This window comes from Empidonax traillii, unplaced genomic scaffold (assembly GCF_003031625.1).
Source record: "Empidonax traillii isolate 1590-97213 ecotype Southwest subspecies unplaced genomic scaffold, ASM303162v1 scaffold848:size342660, whole genome shotgun sequence".
Taxonomy (NCBI): domain Eukaryota; kingdom Metazoa; phylum Chordata; class Aves; order Passeriformes; family Tyrannidae; genus Empidonax; species Empidonax traillii.
Genome location: NW_020956041.1, coordinates 273,326 through 296,986, shown reverse-complemented (window position 1 = coordinate 296,986; position 23,661 = coordinate 273,326). Strand labels below are relative to the sequence as shown.

General features: G+C 45.9%; 1 protein-coding gene across 5 annotated transcripts in view; it reads left to right on the top strand.

The window, feature by feature from the left end:
- The window catches only part of ANTXR2 (ANTXR cell adhesion molecule 2), a 76,609-nt gene that overhangs the window by 13,415 nt on the left and 39,533 nt on the right, over positions 1–23,661 (top strand). For all 5 annotated transcript variants that reach the window (XM_027902198.1, XM_027902196.1, XM_027902197.1 and 2 more), the window contains exons 8-10: positions 8,423–8,483; positions 9,442–9,537; positions 12,303–12,372. In XM_027902198.1, the coding sequence (XP_027757999.1) occupies positions 8,423–8,483; positions 9,442–9,537; positions 12,303–12,372 (227 nt within the window). The remainder of the gene's footprint in view (positions 1–8,422; positions 8,484–9,441; positions 9,538–12,302; positions 12,373–23,661) is intronic.

Sequence of the window (23,661 nt, the reverse complement as noted above, 5' to 3'; positions counted from 1 at the left end):
TTTATCATAGAATGTCTGTTAGTACCTGCTCTTGCAATTGCTTGCAATCTGAGCACCTATTCCAATTTATTTTCTCTGGACAGATACACAAAATGTGTTTAATCGTGCCCAGGGATTAGCATTGAAGACAGTCGAGATGAGCATTTGCGGTAACCCGGGCTAAGATGCTGGAGAGCTCGCACTGAGTTTTTGACCTTAAGTCCAGATAAAACCCCAGAGAAGTGGGAACTGTTTAAACACCACCACACCATGTGTTTCTGCTGAATAACATCAACCACCAATTCCAAAGTTCTGTGCAGACCTTTGAAGAGGGGGGTTGCTTTGTGAAGTTTCCCACTCTGCCAGCATTGCTAATACCTAACTTTACAAAGTCATAACTAAACAGCATTGTCAGGGTGAATAAATCTAAGCAAAACTCTAGAGCTTAAAAGCAAAATGCTGAAGGCAAGTTACTGCACTCCCAGGAACAGTTACTGATGGGGTTTGGCTGGTAATTACACAGAGTGTGGCCTCGTGAGCGAGCCAGGACAGTGTGAACTGCAAGGCTTGGGGAGGGCACAGTTCCTGTCATCATGTGGCAGTTCAGTCCTAGATAAGAAAATGAAACCCTTATTTCAACGCAAGTCCTGCTGATTTATCAGTGAAAGTTGTCTGGTTGTCTCTGCAGGCAGAATTGTACAAGGCTCGTGACTTTAAAAATTACACTAAAGGAACTCACTTTAGTAACCTTATTAGACGGTGTGACAGCTCAGAGTAGACTTAAACACATTTTTACATTAAAGTGACTTGACAGCACTTCTTAATACAGGAAGTTAAAATGTATTTTGTACTTAGGAAAGCCCACAAAAACTTACCAAATAAGACTACGAGAACTAATACACACAACACTTTAGAGGAAGTAATCAGTTCAAAAAAGGGTCAGCCTAAAGTTCTTTTATCTTTCATTGGTACAATTTCTTAAGGAACCTACCCAGGAAGGATAATTTTTTTAAGAGCTCTACCTGGGAAGGATAATAAATAGAATTGCTAAGCTCTCTCTGCTTGTTCATTCTGCTAATGCTCAGGTTTTTTTGTTCATTTTACATGGGAAAGCCCACCTTAAAGGTAGTGGACCAAAAAAAAAAAAAATTGACCAAGTCATGGAAACAGAGAGGTTGCACCACCCAGAACATTGTAAATGGAAGCTAAATTATATCCAAATTGGCAGAGCCCCTTGGGGAAAAAACCCTAACCCTTAGCATAAAGCTGTCAGTTTGTCCAGGAAGAGTTGCAAATTTGGATACTTAAGGATGCACCTCTTGTTGAAGAGGTGACCTGGGGAGAGAAGACCTCTGGGTTTGTAGGATGTAAGCTCCCAGGCTGGAGTTACTTAGACCCATCAAAGGAGCGCACCTGGGAACAGTGAGGTGTAACAAAGGATTAAATGCACCCATGATCCTTTACATTCACCACCTATCCAGGGGCGGACTCTAGCTAAAGGGGCATAAGTAGGGAGCGCTATACAAATTCTCTGCTATAAAAGTATAAATTCTCTCCAGTAAAGCATGGTGGGTGAAGTCTGCTTCTCTTGCAAAGAGCAGGCAGCAAAATTCCTGTGGCATTCAGATCCATTTGGACACCAGTGAAGGGGATATACTGAATATCCTGAGGGTTTCCATGTCAGCTGGATGGTTCCTGTGTCACTCGCTGCGCAAGGCAATGCAATCCTACCTTGGAGTTACACGGATTGGTGACAGCCAGCTCAGTGGGGCCTGAAGGAAGCCGCTGCACAAACCATCCATGGCAGTGGCACGCTCAGCCAGTACCTGATGGAGTCACTTCTCATCTGGAGCGTGGTGACACTCACTGTCACTGTGCCCCAGTGCTCAGCACAGAGAGGGGCCCCACAGGGTGCTGACAGGTCTTGCTGGCAAGCAGACCTGTCCCTGTTTGCCTTACTAACAAAAAGTCAGCAGGGAGGGAAGCCCACAGCCTGTGTTGGACAGTGAGGTGGTGCCCGAGACAGGACAAAACCAAAGTCTAGTGAGAGGGAGTCAGTTCTGTTGAGGTAGGCAAAGAGCTGTTTCTTGTGAGGAACAATTTTTACCTTTAGGTTTGTAAAACTTACTGTGTTGGCTTCCCAAAGACGCACTTCAGCCTCTCTCCTGCCTTCTGTTCTAGCTGCGCTGTCAGCAGCACTTCCTCTGGGTGACCTGGCTTTGGCACTGGGGGATGGGGAATTATTGAACTCACACGAGTCCAGCAGCATCTCCCATGGGTACCTGCTGTAAGGTAGCAGAGTTCATGTTTATGGAGAGCAGAAAACTTACCCACTGCCACAGATGATGCTCCAGGGTCGGACAGTGGAGAACACTGGTTCCATGTCCCTGATATGGGAGCTTACCAAGCTCTGCTCTCTGAACCACTCGTGTCTCGGGGGCCAGGCTGCATTTTGGGTACTGAGCAGTAAGCAGGGACTGCATGATTTTCAGGTAGTCCCTACTTCTGCCCAGCCCTCTTGAGCTGAGCTGCCTTGATCACAGTGTGCTGAGCCTGCTCCCCGTTTCCTTAACTGCTGTCCCTCTGCTGTGAATGAGGGGTCAGCCAGATGACTGCACACGGTTAAGATTTTTCAAGGCCAAAATCAGCTTAAACGGTTCATTATCAATTATACATCAACCTAATTAGATCATTTCCTGTAGGAAGAAAATATGCTCAGTTTATGCGCTGGGAATCCAGGAAGCAAACTATTAGATGTTTAAGGAGGGAGGGAGGAGAAATGCAGCAAGTTATCATTAAAAGAATTATTCTGATTAAATCAGTCATCTTCTTTAATCCCCTTGGACGGTCTAATCTTCAAGCTGCACTGGGTGCAAGATTCAGAACTAACACTGTGCTATGTTTTCCGTGTGATTGAGACCGAGGAGATAGTTTTGGGAATTACTGCATGTAGTTGTTAAAAGGAATCAATGGCCTGGAATAGAATGCTTTCTACTCTACCCTTCACTGCTATGCAGCCCTTAATTTGACATCCTCTGACATATTACAAACCATATAATGTTCTCCTGGAGCACAGTGAGCTTGATAAGCCAGCACTGGCACTGACACGGCTCCAGTTAGTGTGAGCGTGCCTGTGCCCTGTGATTGGGATGGGACTTGTCAGCCGTCCCTGCACGCCTGGCAGCTCTGTTACGTAAGGGATGCTGCACAACTTGCTCCAAAGGAAGGAATCACAGGTCCAGATGAAATCCAGTGTTTCTGTAGTCATAAGTTGCTTGGAGCCAGATTTTTCTAACTAATGGGAAGAAAATAAATAGCCCAAACAACTTTTTTCCTGTTATGGAAAGTAACAGTTTTTCTTGATTCTTAGTTACATTACTTGGTAAGTAATGGGTTTAGGGTTGTTTTTAGTAATTTGGGGGTAAAGGTTCCAGTGCTGTTAAAATCCTCGTCTCATGACCCACAGTTTTGTCATCTCCATTTGCTTTCCTCAGCGACTGCCAATGAGGTACTAGTCAGCCTTGGTGTAATTAGAATATTCTCACTAACCTAACACTACGCCAGGCTTCTCTCGGGTGGTGATTTTATGCAAGACCATATGTCTCTGGGATTTTTTTCTCTTAGATAAGGGACAGGGTAGCAGCCTTCCCCTTCCCCTTTGTCCATGGCGCTGCTGAGTCAGGGAGCAGGCCAGGCTTGGCAGTGAGGTGCAGTTACGAGCACAGATGTTTGGCAACAGAGGGAGGTAGGGCCCATTAGATATTAACTGCTGCAGTTCCTGCTCTTTGTTGGAGAGAAGCACCAAAATGGTGTTTCCAGGAAAAGCATGTGTTTCTTTCCCTGTTACGCTGAATCGATTGTCTTTGGTCTAGTGTGAGGTGGTCCTGCTGCCTTGTGGCTTTCTGCAGAGAACAGCGCTGCAGAAGTAAATAATAGGGTTTGCATGAACACAGCAGAGACACGTGGTGGGGAACCAACAGTAGAAAGAACGGAAGAGCTGGCCTGTCCAGAGCCTGAGGTGGGCTGTGACTCAGAGATCCTATTCATGATTAAGGTTACTTGAGTGTAATCACTGACATCAAGGGCTCTATTTGTATGCATTTCCTCTAGTATCCTACTCTAGGTCTTCATCTTTAAAGCCTAACTCTGCCACAGTATTGGGGGGCACAAGTCCTAATCAGGTAAAAAAACCCCACAGCTCATGAATGAAAGAAACCTGTAACGATGCCAGCCCATGTACACCTCAGATTCTTGGTCATCCTGATTTCACACGCGTTCATTCTACACACCATGAGGGTCGCTGAATTCAGCACGAAAAAGCCTGCTCTATGGACAGTTAGCATTTCATTTTCTACAACAAAACCAGCAAGCGAGTCCATCACACCAATTAAACACCTCCTGCTTTGCTTTAGTTTCTTTTTACTGCCTCAGCAATAGTGGAAAAAAAATGTTTCAAGTTAGAGGGGAAGAACACGAAGCAAGCTGCCAGTAGTACTTCCCAGTGAGTCATAGAAAAACAAACTCACATGGAAACATGGGGTGAGCCCAGTCCTGATTCAGCCAATCAGAAGGAATGAAGCACAATAGCTTGAGGAACTAAACTGAGCACCTGGGTGAGCTTGGCTGGACACAGCTAACCCAGCACCAGCACAACACTGCCTTCATGACCCGTTCCTCTGAGGAGCTCCACATGGAGCTGGCGTGAGCCTCAAAAAGGCATTAACTCACCAGGGACAGGCCTCACTGGACAGCAGCGTTCCACAGGCTGGGACAGCTTCCTGCAGCGCTGGCCAGGGCTCCTAGACACCACCTGCACACACTGCTCCGCCTGTGCACACAGGAGCCCCTGTTCCTGCCTGCCACTTAACTGGCTGCCCCCATGCCCAGTGGCATTCCTGACCAGCCAAAGGTGCAGGCAATCCCTCACCAGAAAAGGGCCCACAGGACTGGAGTGCCACAACTGGCAGTCATGGAGGCTTTGCCTACATGCACAGATCTAGCTGAGACACAGAATACTCAAGGTGGATTTAAACACCACTATGTTATCAGGGCCCTTTGCTTCCTGCCCTCCACTTGCTGTACATTTATTGCACTGCATATCCATGTTTAGAAGTGACAAGTTCTTGGTCATGTTTACCATTTTTAGCTATTCAGAATCATTCACTTGCTAAGTCTGACCAAAATGTGTCAGAAGCTGTCCACCTCCAGCAGTTTCTGGTTATCCTGACCTCTGTCCCAGGAAGTAAACACCTTACAGAGTCGTAGAACATTTTCTAGCCTTAAAATCATTATGGTGATTCAGTAAAGAATGCAGCTGTACTGCGTTCCTGGGGTGGCTGCTCTAAGAACTGGTCCTAGAAAGCACCAGAACATGTTTCAAGTCGAGATGTTTTGTGGCTGCTGCTGCTGCACTGTGGCAGCAATGTAACAAGTCCTGTAACACCGAGGAGCTAGGCAATAATTTCCTCAGCAGCATGTTAGGGTGGTGTTGAATAAGAGGATGTTTGGGGCCTGAATTTCATGTCTCAAGTCCAAGAGACTGTGACTGCCTTCAAGAGCAGAACTCCACAGCCTTCTCTTGTTCCAGCAGCCACACAGTTCCTAAGGCACTCAGAGCTGTGGTCTCTTTACTTTGATTAGGCTCTGGTTCCAGCTGAACCAGTCCTGCACAGCACAGTTCTGCTTCAGAAGGGGAAGAACACCCTGTAGTTTCTCCACAGGTCTCCATTTCTGAAGCTGCAGGACAAAAGGATTGACAGGTTTCTGCTCTCTTTTGTACTTGGATTTGTGAGGAATTAGTTCTCTCTGTGCCAGCCAGCACTGTGTGAGAAGGGGGGGAATGGTAGAAAAGCCTTTTTGAGCCTGGGAGTAGAGTCCTATATTTGGTGTGGAGCTCCGGGAATCAAGTGGATGACATAAATTCCCTGGATTTCTCATTGCCTGCTGTTAAACTAAGAAAATTCATAGTCTTATTTGAATTTATTTTATGTCAGCAGAGTGCTCAACTATGCTACCCAAGGATGGCCTTATATAGTGATTATTTCAACTTTTCTTGTGGGCAGTAGGTTTCTAAATAACAAATTTGCGGTGTCCTGGATTATAACGAACTGGGAAAGGGTAAGCGTCATGCAGATTTCTGCGCAGTTCATTTTGACCTTGCTGACTTGGTAGCGCAGGTTTCCACAGCAGGATAGTTTTAAAGTTAGTTTTAAATTATAAAGGGCAGGGGGGAGAATGGAATATTAAATAATGCACATAGATCACAGGGGAAAAACAGGTACAATTCCTTCATATCAGTTCTCCTCAAGAGAAATGAGCTTTACGTTGGAGTGCTGGAGTGCCCTGTGCTGGCTGGGAAGGAATAGCTTGCACGGAAAGGGAAAAAAGATGAAAACAGATAGAAAAGAGTGAGCAGGAATAAAGCAAGGCCTCGAGTTTCTGCACCTTCTTTTAAGATGTGCAAATATGTGCTTTTTCTCCACACGTGAAAGCATAAACAGTGATTACTGCCTTGGAAAATATTTTTAGTTTTCCGCTGTGGCAGCAGAATCCTTGTGAGCCAAACCATGCACATGGCTGGTGCTTAGTGCAGCCTGTACACCCTGATTTTTTGTGCAACTGCTGGAAAACATAGTTCTGAACAGTGTTTCAGTGTTGTTTAGAGGGGATATTGAAGAGAATCCAGAGCATAAAGGGTTAAACAGAGAGCACTCTATGTGCTTCTGATTGGTTCCACCTAATTCCAATTCCATTAATTCCATGCAGGAAATCAGTGTATCCTGAACCCTATAGTGAAAATTGCTTTTGTTCATAATTTTTGATCATTTCATCTAGGCCATATTTCATCTCAGTTGTGGTTGTTCTGTCTGCCCCTCCCAGTTGCTGCTTAAATGCAAAGGGACTTAAGTTTGTCCAAATAGGTTACTCCTTAATTTGCACTGCATTTGGAAGCAAAGTGTTAGGAAATTCACCCTGGGATGCAGCACAATCTGCTTTGCAAGGGAAGTCTTCCCCTCTCCCCGACCCCCAATTCATAACATGGACCCTTCATCAGACACTGGGCAAATAGGGCCAGTACAGGAGTTCAGAAGGTTCTCCCTGTCTATATAATGCTGTTCTAAAAAACAAAAATTACTGTATTCAGTGTCAGCTCCTGGATCTGTGCTTCACATTAAGCTTGTCTCTAGTCTCAGCTTCACTTGGACTGTTCATCTGACTCTTCAGGGAAAAAAATAAAACATGCTGTTACAGCAAAGGAATAAAATGCTGCATTCTTGCTGTATTTTATTTTGCACAAAATATTGCCCAACCCCCAAACAAACCACGGGAAACTTCTCTCCACACTGCAATAGGAATCAAAAAGCCAAAGCCCTTTTTTGGAAGCAAGACGAGATCCTCAGCTCGTGCAAACTGCTTGGCTTGCACTGAACTCCAGTTCAACATTCTTTCCTAAGATTTCTGTCGCCATGTCTCATTCAAATGTGTGTGCCTGCAAAGTCCCTATTTTCCTTAAATACTACTTAATACGAATGGGGTTTAAATCACTGAAAATATAATTTGCGCACAACAGTCTGTGGGGAGAGAGGAACTGTGAGAAGCTTTCAGTGAGGGGGGGCTATTCTCTATTTCTCAGAGCTTGGCACGCTTTTTTGTCAGAGCAGTGACTACATTGTTTCTGCTGGGCGTGGATATGTAGCAATAGAAATCACTAGCAAAAACTGTAGACAGAGTAAAAAGAGTTGTACCTAATAGAAGGCAGAAAGAGTTAAAGAGTAAGCCAAGAGAGACATTCCCAGGCAGTCAGGTCAGCTCAGCAGCAGGCACAGCTCTGGCAAATAGAGGTAGAGAGGGGACAGTAAAGGGACTTTCTGCTGTGCACATGGTTACAGGGACCTGAATTGATTCCATGCAGTATTTATGAACACCCGCTGGAAATACCACTTATGACAGGGCAAGCTGAAGTAAGCCATCCCTGCCTGACGGCAGGCAGCACAATCGGGAACAACGCGCCTTTCTGTGCTGCTTTATGGAGGGCAGGATGCCAGCGCTCGGGATAACGTGCACTTGGCTTCACCCGCAGATGGTTGGAACACTGCTTTTGACTGGATTAGGTTTTGGATCAGGCTCCTTGTGACTAATTTTTGGCTTAAACATTAGGACTGGGGTTCATGGAAAATAAGGTTAGGGATCTGGACATCATTATGTTTTGAAGGCTATCCCAGGCTTAACAGACTAATTCAAGCCTTACAACCCTTGCACTTGATTCTGCAGGCATGCAGGAGCTGTACATGCTCTAGGCACTGTCTTACAAAGTCAGACTTAGCAAATCAAACCTGTAGCTGTGCGTGTGTCTTCTAAGGAAAAGCAATTGTTTTAAAGTAATATTGCTCACTGAAATAGCACTCTGAAACCTATTTATGACTAGTCTCCTCCTTTGCAATAGGTTTTGAAGCAATCATGCACTGAGATTTTATACTTGGAGCCATCCAGTGTCTGTGTGGGAGGTAAGTCTTTAAAATAATACTCAATTTTAATAGTACCGTGATTTCCCTGTTTTACCCAAAGGAAAATTGCAGATGTCTTTAGAATAAAACATCTCTAACTTAAATCCTTAAGGAGTTCAAGAAAGATATATTGTTCTCTATTGACTCCTTCTCAGAGGGAAGGAGGCCTGCCAGGGCCTGCTTCCACAGCTTGGGTAAATCACATGGAAGTTGGAAATCATTACCTGCCCCTCTCCTATGATTCCTGCTCTGCACTTGCCCCCTATCTGCCCCAAAATCTGGGGAGTGTAAGCACTAAAGCATGTGACTGCATTTTTTGGGCAGCAAAATACGTTTGTGAAGTATAAGAGTTGCAGAAAATTTTAAAGGTTGTCCTCTTTCTGGGCTTCACAATCCACTCATAGTTGGAGACCAGTCAAAATAAGGTAGTTGCAAAATCTTACTTGGATATTTCTGTGAAAACACGGATCATCTGAGTGAAGTCATTGGCCCTGGTAAACTAACTGTTTTTACTCCTCCTCTGCACAGCTCACAGATAGTGTGGCCCTTAGGCAGTTTCCAGAGGAATAGTACACTAAGGAGAAACATTTTCTTCATCAGGCACTTCAAGTGAGCCTCATCCAGGTTTGGGGAGTGTTCTTGTTCTGAGTCCAAGATTTCTCATTCACTGAGAAACCGTTACTGTGCAACTGAGCCCCAGATTCTGTTGTTAGGTAGAATTCACTTCCAGTTTCATAGGGCTGCCTCAGTGATAAAGATTTGGGAACAAGTCTTGATTTTCCCGAGTTTGACCTAAGGAAAATTCAGTACAAGGTTTCCACTACAAAGGAGATCTCAGTAAGCTGGAAGCGTTGCTATACTGTGCTTCCTTTATTGTTGACTAAACTGAAATTGTCCTGGTGTGACTTCTGCAGTGCACTGAAGTTGAGTGATTTTGGGTGTTTGCTTTTTTCTCCAGAGGAGTTTCAAGTTGTTCTTAGAGGAAGTGGCTTAACCCTCGGTGGGAGAACTGACAGTGTGACTTGTACCTATCAAGTGAATGGAACTACAATCCGTAAGTACTGATGTTAGAGATCACCTGGCTTTGTAGTTCTTATGCAGGGATTGATTTTGCTTCTCGTGACCTCAGTCGATTAAAATTCCAAGAGAAATATATTGAAGAAGAGGAGAATGGGAAAGCTCTGAAGATTAGTAACAGGAGGGAAGTTATTTCACACTTAGCTCAGTGGTTTTATTTTGGTACCAGGTGCCATTAGCTCTGCGCTGTGAGTGGTGTTGGCAGCCCAGCTGGCTGTGGGCATTCCTGTTGGCTCCTGATGATCAGGGAGACAGATGTTTGCTGATGAACAAAGCCATGGCCGCGGCTTACTGACCCAGGGTCCTTCCCACAAGACCACCCAGACCACAACATCTCACTGCGATTCCCAAAGGCACTTACCTTGTTGTTGTCTTGGGAGGTCCGTTCTGGTTGGTATGCCAGGTGCGGGGAGCCACTGTGCTGTGGGTCTCAGGGGTGTGTGACACAGAGTTAGCCCTCTTCCTGCAACAGCCCAGAACAAGGCCAGGTCAGAACAGTGGATGTATTTTGCCCCTGTGCTTCACCGTGGTTTATCAGCTCAGTGTCCCCAGCAGCACTATCCTCCAGTAGTGGCACTCACTGCAGCCACATCCCAAAGCAGTTCTGTTTCAGGTAGTGACCACGGTACCTTTTACAGGAACTTTCCTGTAAGCTTTTATCTGAGTTTGGATTTTATATCCAGAAACTCAAGTGGATGGCTAGGATAAGTACATCCAACTTCTAGCTCTAAGCAGCATCCCTTAGAAGCCAGCCAGACTGGAAAGCAACCAAAACTGAACTTGTAGAAAAAAATCCAACTCATTTTTTCCTTGCCTACTGTCTGATTTCTCTATTAGCCTGTCTTAAATTCCTACCCAACTGAACTTGTGTTTCCAGTGCATTTTTGTCCTTAACCTGGATACCATATATACTGGAAGGGGCTGCCAGTCTCTCCTGCCTGTTAAATATCTACAATAATTTGGCAGAATAACAGGATAGCCCAGTAGTTCTGGATACAGGCAGCCTGTGCAAGTCAGTTCTGCTTGTATAAATTTCCCTTCAGTTTCCATTACAATTGTCACCTCTGTTTCCCATTGCCCACAAACACTTACTAGCATCTGATGTGCGAATTGCCAACTACAGCTCTGGGCTGCTTGTTTTTTCTTGGCTTCAGGAAGGGGTGTGCTGAAGCACATGAGGGGAGGAGAATGGCACAGTGATGTATTGATTATAAAAACACAATCTGCTCTATGGGGTCTTGCCAGGGCCTTCTCCATCTCCCCCCAGTTCACTTCTTCAGCAATGGACAACAGCTAATGTTTGCACAGGAGGGAAACAAAGGAATGTCATGGTCTCTTTACTTTTTTACTTCCCCCCCTTCGCCCCCCCCCCCCCCCCCCAAGCTCATTCTCTACAGCTCTTTGCTAGCTCCAAGTGCTTCTGTCTCAGAGAAAGCCTAAAAGGGGCCAGTGGAGCCAGGGTGGACAGGAAGACAGGCAGGGCAGTTGGAGCAGTAGGAGGAGGAAGGAGACTGTTCCCAAGAGAAGGACATCATTCTCGTGTCACTGCATTCTGCTCTCCAGAAGACTGGCAGTCCCTCAGCAGAGCCCTCAGTACCTGAGGGCACAGCAGAGGGTATCAGGTGAGGATGTGCTCACGGTGGAGTTCCCCTGCCTGAGCACCTGGGCTCGCTTCGGGACCAGCCTCTGAGCACACCCCCACTGTGTCAGTGCCTCTGCTTTTAGAAGATGCATTTGGCATGTTTCTTGTTCTGCATTTATAAAGAACCATTACCAAATGCTAGAAAGGAAACCTGCCAAATGGAGCTGTGGGATAGAAAAATAATCTATGAAACATACCATTAAGACAAAAACATATGGCAATGTGCTAATCCCTCTTCCCCACCTCACAACTAGCCCCAAATCTAGGCCAAGCAGTCATTGCAGATTATAGCACACAAGAAAAACTCATTTATGCCAACAGCTCCTCCTTCAGCTGCCCCTGAACTACTTGACTGTCTGCCTGTTCCCAAAATGCAGGACAGTCATCTCCGTGTAGATCTGGCAGATCATTGATCTACTCTCACCCTGCAGTCAGGACATAATCCCTGAACAGAAATTAGCAGTCCTGCTGTGAGGAACTTTGGGAGGATGGCTCTACACAGAGGAGGAGAATTTTCCTCAGTTTACCAAACACATGAGATAAAAGAGCTCCCTCCTCCTCTCCTCACATGTGCAGAATAAAAGTACTGTGCTGGACACAAGGGCTCTACGAACAAGTGCTTTATGTGCTCCACAAGTAGATGCTTTACAAGTGTAAGAGATTTGCATATGACAGACTCAAAAGCGTAAAAAATGCCAAAAACACAGAGACTCCAATCACAGTTAATAGAACAGTCCTGGAATGCAGTACACATGGAAGGAGCCAATTAGAAACAATCCTTCATCTTCCAGCTACCAGGAAACCCCTAATAATATTCTCGTTCTCCATAAAAATGGTGTTAGTTCTAGGAAATGATCTCTCTGGAAGAGCACGAGCTGACTTGAGGTAAATAAAATGCACTCTGTAACATGGGCTTACCTGGCATCTAAAGCCAGTCTGGGGCTGTTTGCTTCTTGTCTTGGGCCTGCCTTGCTGTCAGTTCCAGACATGACCTGACCAGTAAGGAGGTTAGGAAGGGAGGGACCTCACAGCACATTCACACAGCATCTCCTCGTCTAAGCAGCACAGCACAGTAAGCTTATGTGATTTGTTTTTTTCAGATGAAAAACCTAAAACAGTGGAATCTGATTTTTTGCTCTGCCCTGCACCGATCCTGTACAAAAGTGGCCAGTAAGTACTGACCAAATGTCATCCCATGTTCTGCCGGAGTTAGTGCTGTTATCACTGATGCTCATAGTCAGGGGTTTGGCTAGAGGCAATCTTTGTTGCTTTCACAGACGGCTGTTATTGTTGCATTTTCCCCCATTCTTATGTTATTTCCCTCGTGTATATACCAGCTCTGAAATGGGCTTTAAATAGTCACCTGTGACCAAACCCATTTGGACAGTGCCTTAAAAATGAATATTCGGCCAGTTCATGAAACACTGAAAAAGTCTGGCTTGTCATACATTTTATGCAGATTAGCTGTTTTAACAGGGCATATTATGCTCTCTTCTGGATCCTCTTCTGGCTCACTGTTAAAGATGACATTACCACTGACACAAGCTATTATTAAAATTATGTGTCAGGATGGGTACCCTTGCTTCACGCGTACGGAACCAACGAGGCTCTGAGTTAACAGCCTCAGCACTAGGGGTAAATTGGCCTTATTCTCAGTGTCACTGGTCAGGGCTGCACATTACTTCTGGCCCTTGGAGAACTAATCCTTTCCTCCTCTCCAACTCAGACGTGCTCCAGGCCCTTCTGATCGCTTTGACTGCATTGTGCAGATTCCTGAGACTCTGAGCTAACCCGAAGTAGGAAAACTGCATGTCAGATCTGGGCCCTGTGGGAGGGCCAAGGCCTTCTCCCTGTTTGGCAAGAAGTTGCTCTCAAAGTTGTTTGGGATGAGGTTAATCCTAATCCAGTAGGAAGCACAGCAGTTCTGCGTTGGCATTTTTGTGTGGCAATTCTAGCAGTTGAAGAACAAAGCAGATTGTACAGATGACTTTTTTGTAGGTACATTTCTGACTTCAGCAACAATCCACTGCCTCAGTTGTGCTGTAAGACGGATAGCAGAGCTCGAAACACACATCTGGTTTGTGCATTAAATGGCAGGCTGGGGGAGGGAGGTGGAAAGCTGTAGAGGAATACAGTTCAGTGCTTGACCCCAGTGGAGTGGCTTGGTGCAGTGCCTCCAAAGCTGGGTCATGGCCGGTGGGAGAACCAGCACAGAGCAGAGGGAGGGGGCGACAAGGCATTTAATGCTCGTGTGTTTCCTGATGTGCACATGGCCTTTTCCATAGCTGTGGGACATGCTCATCCTGTCTCGTAAGCCGCAGGGTGTCAGAGCCCAGCCTGTACCTCCCACGGTGCAGCAGCAGTGCCCAACTGAGTTGGGCTGCAGGGGTGTGCCAGCACAACAGCGGTACAGCTGCTGGCTTGGCTAAAACTAGTCAGCACCATTGCAGTTGTAAGAGAACTAATTTTGTCATCGGAACAGTATAAATCAGTTGGGTTAGAATTCCTCCTCCCCGTGCCAGGTATTTCAGTGAAACATGGAACAACAGACAAACAGCAGCAAATCGGGTCCTAGTATTAAGCTCCCCCAAATCTGATGCTGTAAATGCTTTTCCACACAATGTTAGTCCCAGAGTATTTAAACAGCCAGTCCTGCCAATTGCATGTGAAATGCATAGAACGTTTACATAAATTGAAGCGTTGGAAGTTAGTTGCATGCACTGCATTTCCCCTTATGCTGTGAACTGTTACTGAACCAGACAGCTGCCACCCTGGAACAGCAACACGGATAGAGCACCTCAGCACAATACACTTGGACTTGCACAGGATCACAAAAAAAATCTATTTTCTCAAGTTACCATGTGAAATACTGTTTCCTAACCTGCTATTGAAGGAGTTGGAGCTTTGGCCCAGAGCTGAGCAGTTTGCTGTGCACAAGACTGACAGCTATGAAAGATATGTACATACTTGAACTCTTGACTTCCCATTGGCACAGCTCAGACTAGTGCTGGATATCTCCCAGTAATTCCTCATGTAGTGGAGCTAGAATTAGTCACTAATATAGCAACAACAGCTCTGCTCTTTTCTAGTGTTCTCAGTGGAACTAAGAGAACCCAAGCAGCCCAAGGTAGCTTTGAGGCTTTTAAACCTGCAGCTTGGTTTCTGAGGAAACCATCAGGACTTGAACAGAGGTGGTTGTATTTTTTTTTCTGATGGGAGACACTTCTTGTTGCCTGATGAATTAGCAGTTTTCACATGCCGAGCAGTACAAAGCCATGTGGATTAGATAAAATGCTCAAGTACCCAGAATACTGGGTCCATGTGCCCCTGCTTTCCTGGACTTTGGCCATGGTGTACTTCTGCTTCATTCCCAGCTGCTGGCTGGATTGAGTCAGGCGCCTCGCAAGGGCCAGCTGTAGATTTAACCAAGCATTCTTTTCAAAGCCTGCTTTTCCACAGTACTCTGTAGCAGATGAATGCGGTATCCCTAGGTGGGATGACAACATGGCTGTGCTGCTTGTGCCATTTAAATTTCCTTCTTGTCCTGCCCCTTCTAAGTGCAAAATGCCATAGTGGGCTTACAAACCCCGCTCATTTACAAGCCTCCCAATTAGCCAGCAGCTGACAATTCTTTATGATTTCCACACGAGCAACCTATGCATTATAAAACATGTCACAAAGTACAGAAATAAAGCAGAAAGGGAAAGCACACGTACACCTTTGGAAAGGTGAGGAGGCCACCCCAGGTTGAGTTCACTTGGAGCGATCTCTTACACACTGTGATAGCAGGTGCAACAACACAATCAAACTGGTTAGTAAAAAGGACTCAGATTTTACTGTGTTGCCCATTTACAAGTCCCATATTTTTCAGGTCTTGCAGAATGTTTGAGAAAATCGGCTCCCCTTTGTAGCTCAGACTTGGATTTGCTGTCCTGCCACAGCTTGAGGGAATCAAAGCAAACCACAGATGGCTTTGACCCGTGTTACTGTATGTTTCTGTAGTCATTGTGCCTTGGTAAGCAAACAGGGCCCTTGTTTCTTTGAAGACTAGTACAGGAGCAACTGGGATATTTTAAAAGTCTACATTCCTTGCTATCTTCACTTTTGTTCTCTCCATTTTGTTGTAAGCACTGTGAGTTTGCATTCAGAACGACCTGTCTGCAGGCTTGGCTTCACCAACACAGCCGGCTTCTGCTCTAGTAAGCCAGTGGTGAAACCCCCCCTGCCTTCCATGGACAGGCCAAACAGCAAGACCTGCATTTCTCTTACTGCCTGAATGCTTCAAAATTCGCTTTGATTAGATGAGTGGATGACAGTAATTACTGGTTAAAGTAGCACAACACTACACTATTTTACTGAAATGCTTGTAGTAAATAGTTATGCAACTACTACTCAACTGCCTCAGTCTGTTTGAACTTTCATTTCTCACTAGAATATTACGGTAACATTTTGGATTTGCTGATGCACACTGCAAACATCCAATCTAATCTTGCGCAGGCTGTCCTCTAAGCCAGGCAAGAAAGGATGGATGTAGGCTAGGCAGTGGATTATTCAAACAGAACCAACAGGCTGAGGAATTGTCATTGTTCTTGGAACAGTTCAGAGAACTGCAGTATCTATTTTTTCATGCAGCTGCAGTGCTGCTGGCCAGCTTCCATCTTTGTGTATCCTGCATTTAAACTCAGGGCTTGCTAGGACAGAAGTGGGCAGTGTCCTTCCCTGTGGGCTTGAAAGCTAAAGGAGAAACAAAGCCAAAAAGGACAAATCCCAGCATAAACCCTAGAGTGAAGCCTCTCTCACAGGTGCCTTGACTTTATGATCAGCTTGCCTGCAAAGGTGGTACAGTGAACACTGCTGCTCATGACCTTATTTGCCCTCTATTCAGATCCTCTTGGCTTCTGCTTCCATCTGTCCCTTCCCACATCCTGTCCAACACAAACAGCACCTAAAGAGCAAAGATTCAATAGGAATTATTTTCTGGGTGGTAGGAAGGAAAACGACTACTCTTGTGTTGCCAAATTCTTGGTTGCCTGCAGTTTCCAAGGAGCTGATGAAGTCTGGGGCAGCTGACTTGACACAAAGGACACAGCACTGCAGGAGATAGTCTGTTACCAGTCACCACACTGACTTTTTTTCCCCATGTATTGTCACCAGTAAGAGCTCTCAGCAACAGCACAAGTTCACAAGTTTAGTGGCACCTTTCAATGTACTTCCTTGCCAGACATTCTAAGAAGGAATTACTGAGGGAAAGTCTAACCTTACTGAGCGAGGCTTACGGGAGTCCGCAGATAATTGGAGAATCAATAGCTCAGACTCTCACAGCTGTAAAAACCAGCAAGGGATTTTGGTGTGGAAAGAAAACAGAGTGGGAAATGATCTCTAGGACTAAGCATGCAGCTTTATGTTCCTGAGCTGCAAATGCTACCTTGAGACATGCTGTTATATGGTCATTAACCGGAGTCCTCACCGGAGGAGCCTGTGCCACTCAAGTCTTTGGTCCTCCCATTACCAACAGCTGCTCTGTTGCCTGTGCACTTCTTTGTGGATGGGATGGCAGCTCAGGGGGAACTCCAGCGACCACAGCACTGGGTGGTGTCTGTACTGACACGGCTCGGGGCTTCACATTTTAATTTAGAAAGCAGAACCCATCTCCATGATCTTAACACCTTCAACCTTTAAAGAACCTATGTCAGGAACCAGTGTAACCACTTACTGCAGCCTGGTGGTTTCCTTTTTACAAGTTCCTTAACTTCTCTACATAGGAAAATATTTTGTGCAGGTTCCGTTTGAGCGTTAGAAAAGCATTTGTTTTCTCCCCAGCAGGACATCAGCCCTGTAATGGTCACTAGCACTCTCTGGCTGTTTATGTTTGTTTGCATTACATGCCCTCTATCTGTTTTGGTTTGAGCTAGTGCAAAACTAACTAACTTAGGTCCATTTCTTTTCCTTTTTATACCATTTTCATAGCCTCTGATAGCCTGACTGCAGGCAAGAGTTCCCTCATTGTCTGGCCCAAGTTTTGGTATTATGCTCTTAATCTCTGAAGCACAAGTTCAGCTGCACTGCTGTTTTGCTGGCAGGGCAGAGGCAATAGGAGTCAGTCACAAGCTCTGAGTTACACCCAGCTCTGAGAGCATCTCAGGAGGGGCTAGAGGGAAGTCAAGGTCCTGGCTGCTGGGGGAGCCTGGGACTCTGTGCAACTGGAGGAGACTTGTGAAGCCAGTGCTTTGCTTTCTACAGGTTCCTGACAAACTCACCTAAAATCTCTGTTTAAATGGTACTAGGGGAGTCTGTTTAAAATGTGTTCGTGGTGGCCCACAGGGCACACCAGGAAGTTCCTGATCACTGTTCTAGGGGCCTTGGACATTCTTCACAGCAGCTATGCAGGCAGAAACCAAAGCTAGCTGAAAACCCAGGAAATCCACGTCAGTGGCATTGCTGCCCTCAGTTCCCACCTCCCTGGGAAAATCCTTCAGTACAAAGAGCAGACGCATGCCTCACAGTCAGCTCCAGGTGCTCTAGAATTTCTAGGTGAATGATGTTTCCGTAACAGTGGAAATAAGGCTACTTTGAATCTTGCTTTCCAGTTTCCAAGTGTGATTTTTATTAATACCAGCACCAGATTTAAGAGGTAGATCGTAGACACATGAGAACAAAGAGACGCAGTGAAGACGAATGGATTGTGACTCCATCCTGCACAGTACCTCACTGGATTTCTAGACAGCTGGTGGTCCCTTTGGAGAGCAGCTGAAAGGTGTTCTACAGAATGGTTGTCATGGCAGGCTCCTAACCAATGATCCTGTCTGTTCCTCCTGCCCAAAGACGGATCCCGTTCTGCCTTTACTGCATCCGTTGCTGCTTGTGACATAGACCTGGGAGCCAGGAACTAAAAAGCTGCTTTTCAATCTCATCTCTTGGGGAACCAGAGCCTGTTCCCTTGAACAGCAGCAGTTCCAAATTCATTGTGCTGGCAGGATGCCAGGCAAGCGCTTGCATCATCAGGAACGTGCCCAGTACATGCAGGAGCCAGGAAGCCAGCATTTACAAGTTTCACTTAACTATACCAAGAAATGAATTTTTCTACTGTTATTTCCCTTTACTTCCCATCGCCTACAGGCCCATAAACAAGCCCTTGCTTTCTCCCCTGTGCCAGTATCCCAGCAGCGTGGAAAGGCACCCAGCTAGGGCATTAGCTGGGCACTGTAGTGTTCATTAGGACACCAGGAACACATCCCATACGTTTATTTCTTACTGCAGCACATTTCTGGTATCTTTACTATTCCCTGTGGTTCTCAGAAAGGAGAAGCCATGCTTTGTAAGGTGACTGATGCTGAATATGTTTGCCTAATGAACTTCAGGCTAATAATTCTAAGCCATTAAGTAGCTAGTTAGTACATGTTTCGAATAAACACATCTGGTCCTGCCCTGAGTGGAGGTTGTGCCTGCATGTGGGTGACAGATGTGATGTTTCCCCAGCGCTCTCTCTTAAATAATTCACAGCATGGTGGTGACGCAGCCAGAGCCAGCAGCCTCGTGGCAGCTGCACGCTCCCCGAGCAGGGCTGAGGACATGTGCCTGCCCTCCTCATCTGCCTCAAACCGACAGGCAGTCTGAGAGACACTCCTGTAAAGAACTTCAGACTCTTGCCTTCTGCTCTGCAAGGCACCAGGGGAAGGAGTAATCTCAGGCCACTCAGGGGCAGAATGTGGAATTCCCAAGCCCTGCAGATTAATCTCTTGCTGCACAAAGGACATTAGAAACCATCCCTCCCTGCTGCGTCACTGCCTGGAGCTGCTGGGCTTGGAACAACCTCCTTGTGAGGGAAATATCCTCCTGTGGTAGCATACTCCTTTCTGTGGGCAGTAACTTCCTAGGCTGGCGCAGCTGGTGGCTCTCATCAATCTCAGACGTGAGAACAGCTAGGGTCACTTCCATACAGGAAAAACCTTCCTTCCAACTAGGCTGCCATTTGTTTTTTCAGGTTTTGGCTTTTTGTGGTGGGGTTGTTTAAAGCTGGAGAAAGGAATTATGTCAATAAATTAAATAAGGACAGCAGGATATTTTGCAAGAGGTTAATTTGCAGAAAAAAAGTTACTTCTTAGAAGTGAGACTTGAGTTATTTGTTACCAAAGGACAAGTTAAGATTTATTCTTACTTCTGAGGTCCCATGAACCCCAATTACTCTGTGCCTGTACCATCGTGTCCAACGTGAGCTGTCATTAGAGCTAGAGCTTTGGGCCCAGCCCATGACCTCTTTTGTCAGGCACCAACAATAGCACAGCTGCCCCTGCATAGCTGGGATCTCAGACCTACCATTTGGCATGAGGAACAGAGCAAATTGGATAAATATACATAAACACATTGGGAAGGGAGAGAAAACAGAACAGAATGAACCAGAGCAGCAACCCACAACTTGTTTGATAGGGATGATTTAAGCAGGCATATGGTATAGTTAAATGTGCTTTCAAAAACATTGGCCTGATTCTTCAAGCAAATACAAAATAAATATCTGAATAGCATGAGAGCTGATCCGGCACCATTATTGCTCTCAGAGGAGGCACTCGAGTGCTCGGGCACACTGACATTCCCACACACGGCATCAGTACCTCATGTCATCGTTGCACACTTGTACTTCCCTCTAACTCCGCAAGCTTTGAAACCAAACAGGCAATGAGCTCCTAATGACACTTGACCCAGCACCCAGTTTGATGTCTTGCTGGCTCACTGTTGGCAGAACAGCCCAGCGCAGCCCAGTCACATCTCACACCTGGATTTATCCAGCGGTCCCACTGCCTACACAGGTCTGACACTGGATCTCGCTGCAGCGCTCACTCAACACCAGGTTATGTAGTACCTTAGCAACACGTGTAATTACAGCTCACCTTTGTCCCACCACCTTCTACCAGATGGACAAACAAACACACAGTGGGTGTCTAACTAACCTTAGACATTCTGACTGTGCTATTACAAATTACTTCCAGGCCACCAGCAGCAGGACAAGAGGGCGTGGTCTTAAGCTGTGCCAGGGAAGGTTTAGGTTGAATATTAGGAAAAAAATTTTTTTTTTTAATTTTTTTTAATCAGACGTTGGAATGGGCTGCCCGGGGAGGTGGTGGATTCACCGACCCTGGAGGTTTTTAAGATGAGACTGAATGTGGCACTTCGTGCCATGATCTGGTAACCACAGTGGGGTGGGACTTGATAATCTCTTAAGTCTTTTCCAACCTGATCAATTCTGTGATTCTGTAAAGTCCAAACCCACATTTGAAAGATGCTCTTCAGAGACACCACAGGCGTTTCCACAGAAGCTGTACGCAACTACTCGAATATACAAACACGTGTGATTTCCAGCACACAGAGGTACAAGGACAGGATGACCTGTTTAGTCAGGCAGGCCCAGAACTCGGTCAGGTGTGTTAAATTGAGTAGAACACCTCTTTACCTGCCTTAATGAGTGCTGAGCAAGGTTGTGTGGAGCTTAGTTGAGTTCCCTGGTAACACAGAAATGAGTAGTCGAAAACCAGAGGAGGACATATTTACTATTGTTTGCTATGGCTAGCCTTACTACTATTTTTGTTTTGTCACTTCCTTCCTTCTAGAAAGGTAACATTTTAGGAAACCCGTTGCAAGAGCCAAGCAGTGCCAGTGAAAGAGTGTTTGCAAGGTGCAGCTTGCTCTCCTGTAGCTTTCAGGGTCACTCAGGAACGGATTAATATTTTGTGGGTATATTGAGCATTTCTGTCCTCTTTCCGACTAAGTGACACCAAGCTCTTTCTGTGGTGCTGTTCACTAACTAGCCTTAGCATGGCCTTTGTAGCTGTGAAAGCAGGAGTGTCATTTGGCCACAGAGCTGAATTACTCATTAACGTAAGGAGCATTGCTTATGCCAAGTACTGAGCCACGCTGAGCCACTCAAGAGCTCAGCAGCTGGTGTCACTACTCAAGTGTGGGTCTAAGGACTAATTTTTAATTTTCTATGTGTCCTCCTTAGTCTAAAGCCTATATGGTGACTACGTATCACTTGAAAAAAATCCTTGTAGAGAGACAAGGGGAGCAATTAAAATGAGGATTTGATTGGATTTCCCTAAGAGGCAGCATATTAACTAAGGTCCATGTAGCACGGGTCACTACTACTATGAAAAAGCAAAACAACAACAATCCCCTCACCTCTCAGAACCCAACTGTACCTTGGGAAGCGCCTCAGGAAGGAGAGCAGGCAGGCTCCTGGTGCTGCAGAGGAGGTCCCAGTCCCCAGGATGAGGCTTCCTCAGCCCTCTTCCAGCTTCACTGTCACCCAGCAGCCAGGCAGCTCTCTGACATGAACTGCAGCCCTTCCCAGCCACCAGCAAAAAGAGATAAAGAGCTGTGCTCCCTCCTTTTGACTTCCCGCTGTTCACCAATCGGTAGGATACCAGATCCAGGCCAGATTGTTTTCACCTGTTCACCTATTGTTTTCACCAGTGCGGAGCCTCTGTGCTCAGGTGAATGCAATACCTCCCCAGTTCAGAAGTGTCCAGGACTAATCCACCCACTGATGGGATATTGGCATTACCCTTCATTGCAAACAGCTATGCTTCCCCTGCAGCACTGGGCAGCGAGCTGACGTGGATCACAGCTGCTTCCGCCTGCACTAATTCCTTCCTCTGCAAACTCACCGAGATTGAGCATTTCAGCACTGTCTTTTTTATCCCTACATAAGCATTTTGTTCTGACAAAAATAAAAACCAGTACGGTTCCCAATCCCTGGTACTTACACGGGACAACCTCTCCCCTCCAAAATAGCCAGAGAAATAAACTCAGGTGGGGGGAAATCAAAAATAGGGCTGGATTAGGCTTAATATCTGTTATTAACTTCTGAAAATGTTTTAGAAATACATTTAGTTTGACACAATTAGGTTATAATGGGGACTATTCACAGATGGAAACATCCTCAATGATTTGTATAGGCTAACTGGCCCCTCAGCCATATGGCTGTGGTGTTAAGATCAGTAGTAATTTCTGGCGCAGTCCTTCACGTCCCTCCTAGGGCACACAGTGTTCCCAGAGCGCTAGCGAAGAGCGCGTGAGCAGAACTAAGTGCTGCACATTATGCAGTGGCCATAGAATCCCGAGCTGAATTAATAGTCTAATTTAACATAATAATGACGTGTCGTACCCTTGTACTGCAGGTTCCCGTGATTCCGTGAGACCAGAGCTAATTCCTCACTGGCTTCCAGTTCTCTCACATTCCCTAGCACTTCCCAGCCATGGCATTTTGGCTCTCTCTGCTCTTGTGTCTATTCCCATGGAAAGCCAAGCCCAGATGGCCAGTATATTGCACATGTGGCTGGGAAAGATAAAGTGTTCTCGGGTAACAGGACAACATCCTAAAGAACCATAATCTGAATTTGTATAAGTGCTAAGCTACACCAAGAAGGGCAGGGGGAAGAGTTTATACTAATTCTTTACGAGAATCCCCAAGCGCCATAATGATTTCCATGATGAGCAGGTTCTACTGTCCTCAGGGAATACTCAGTACTCCTTCTTATGCCTCTCTGGCTGGTGGGAGCAAAACATGTCTGACCATTTATCGTAACTTCAGGTCATGTCTTGTCTCCAGCACTGTTCCCATCGACTGGAGCAAACTGGTCCCAGTGCTCCCCAGGCACAGCTGGCCCTTGGCACAGTGGGACTGCACTGAATGTGGTAGGCAGGGCTGCAGCCCTGCTCCAGGGGAACTTTCCCTGCCTTATGCAGCTGGCCTTAGGCTCTCTGCTTGGGCTGGAGGGAAGGGGGGGGTGAATATTAGTTATACCCCAGCAAGCAGTGCCAAGGGTTTCAAAGTGATGTTGGTCAAATGGAAGCCAGGCAGTTAAGCTATCCAGTAATCCATGGAGGCAGGGCTTGGAAGGGAGAGCCTCCATTAAATACGTAGACCTCTTTTTTCCTTCCTATTATGTACAGCATTTTTGCTATTTTAATGCAGGTACTTGATTCTGAAATACCTTTGTCACCATAATTTTAGGAACTTTTTGAGCAGTTGCCAGTTTAATTTTCAGTGCGTGAAAATTGGAGGTAAATTATTTATTACTTCCAGCAAATGTCTTTCACAATTGTATTTAATTTTTTCATTTTTTTAATGGGTCATAAAATGGCAGTCTTTTAGTGGCTCCCCAGAAAGTAAGGAGCAAATGAATACTTTGCAAATAGGTTACCGTGGATGAAAGTGTCAGCTGTATTTCACAGGGAATGGGAGGCTTTAGCCCAGAGCTGCAGGGACATATGGCAGTGGGCCACATCCCTCTGCTGTCACAATAAACCAGCAGTGGGGGATGAAGGAAAGAACTGCAACTGTTGGTTCGCCTCAAGTTACATTTTCGGATAAACTGTGTATTAGGACGGGCGATGGGCCAGGACTGACGCAGCCTAAAGTTGCGAGAGTCTTGTGGTTACCTTTGGTCAGAAGTCAGAGCATTTTTA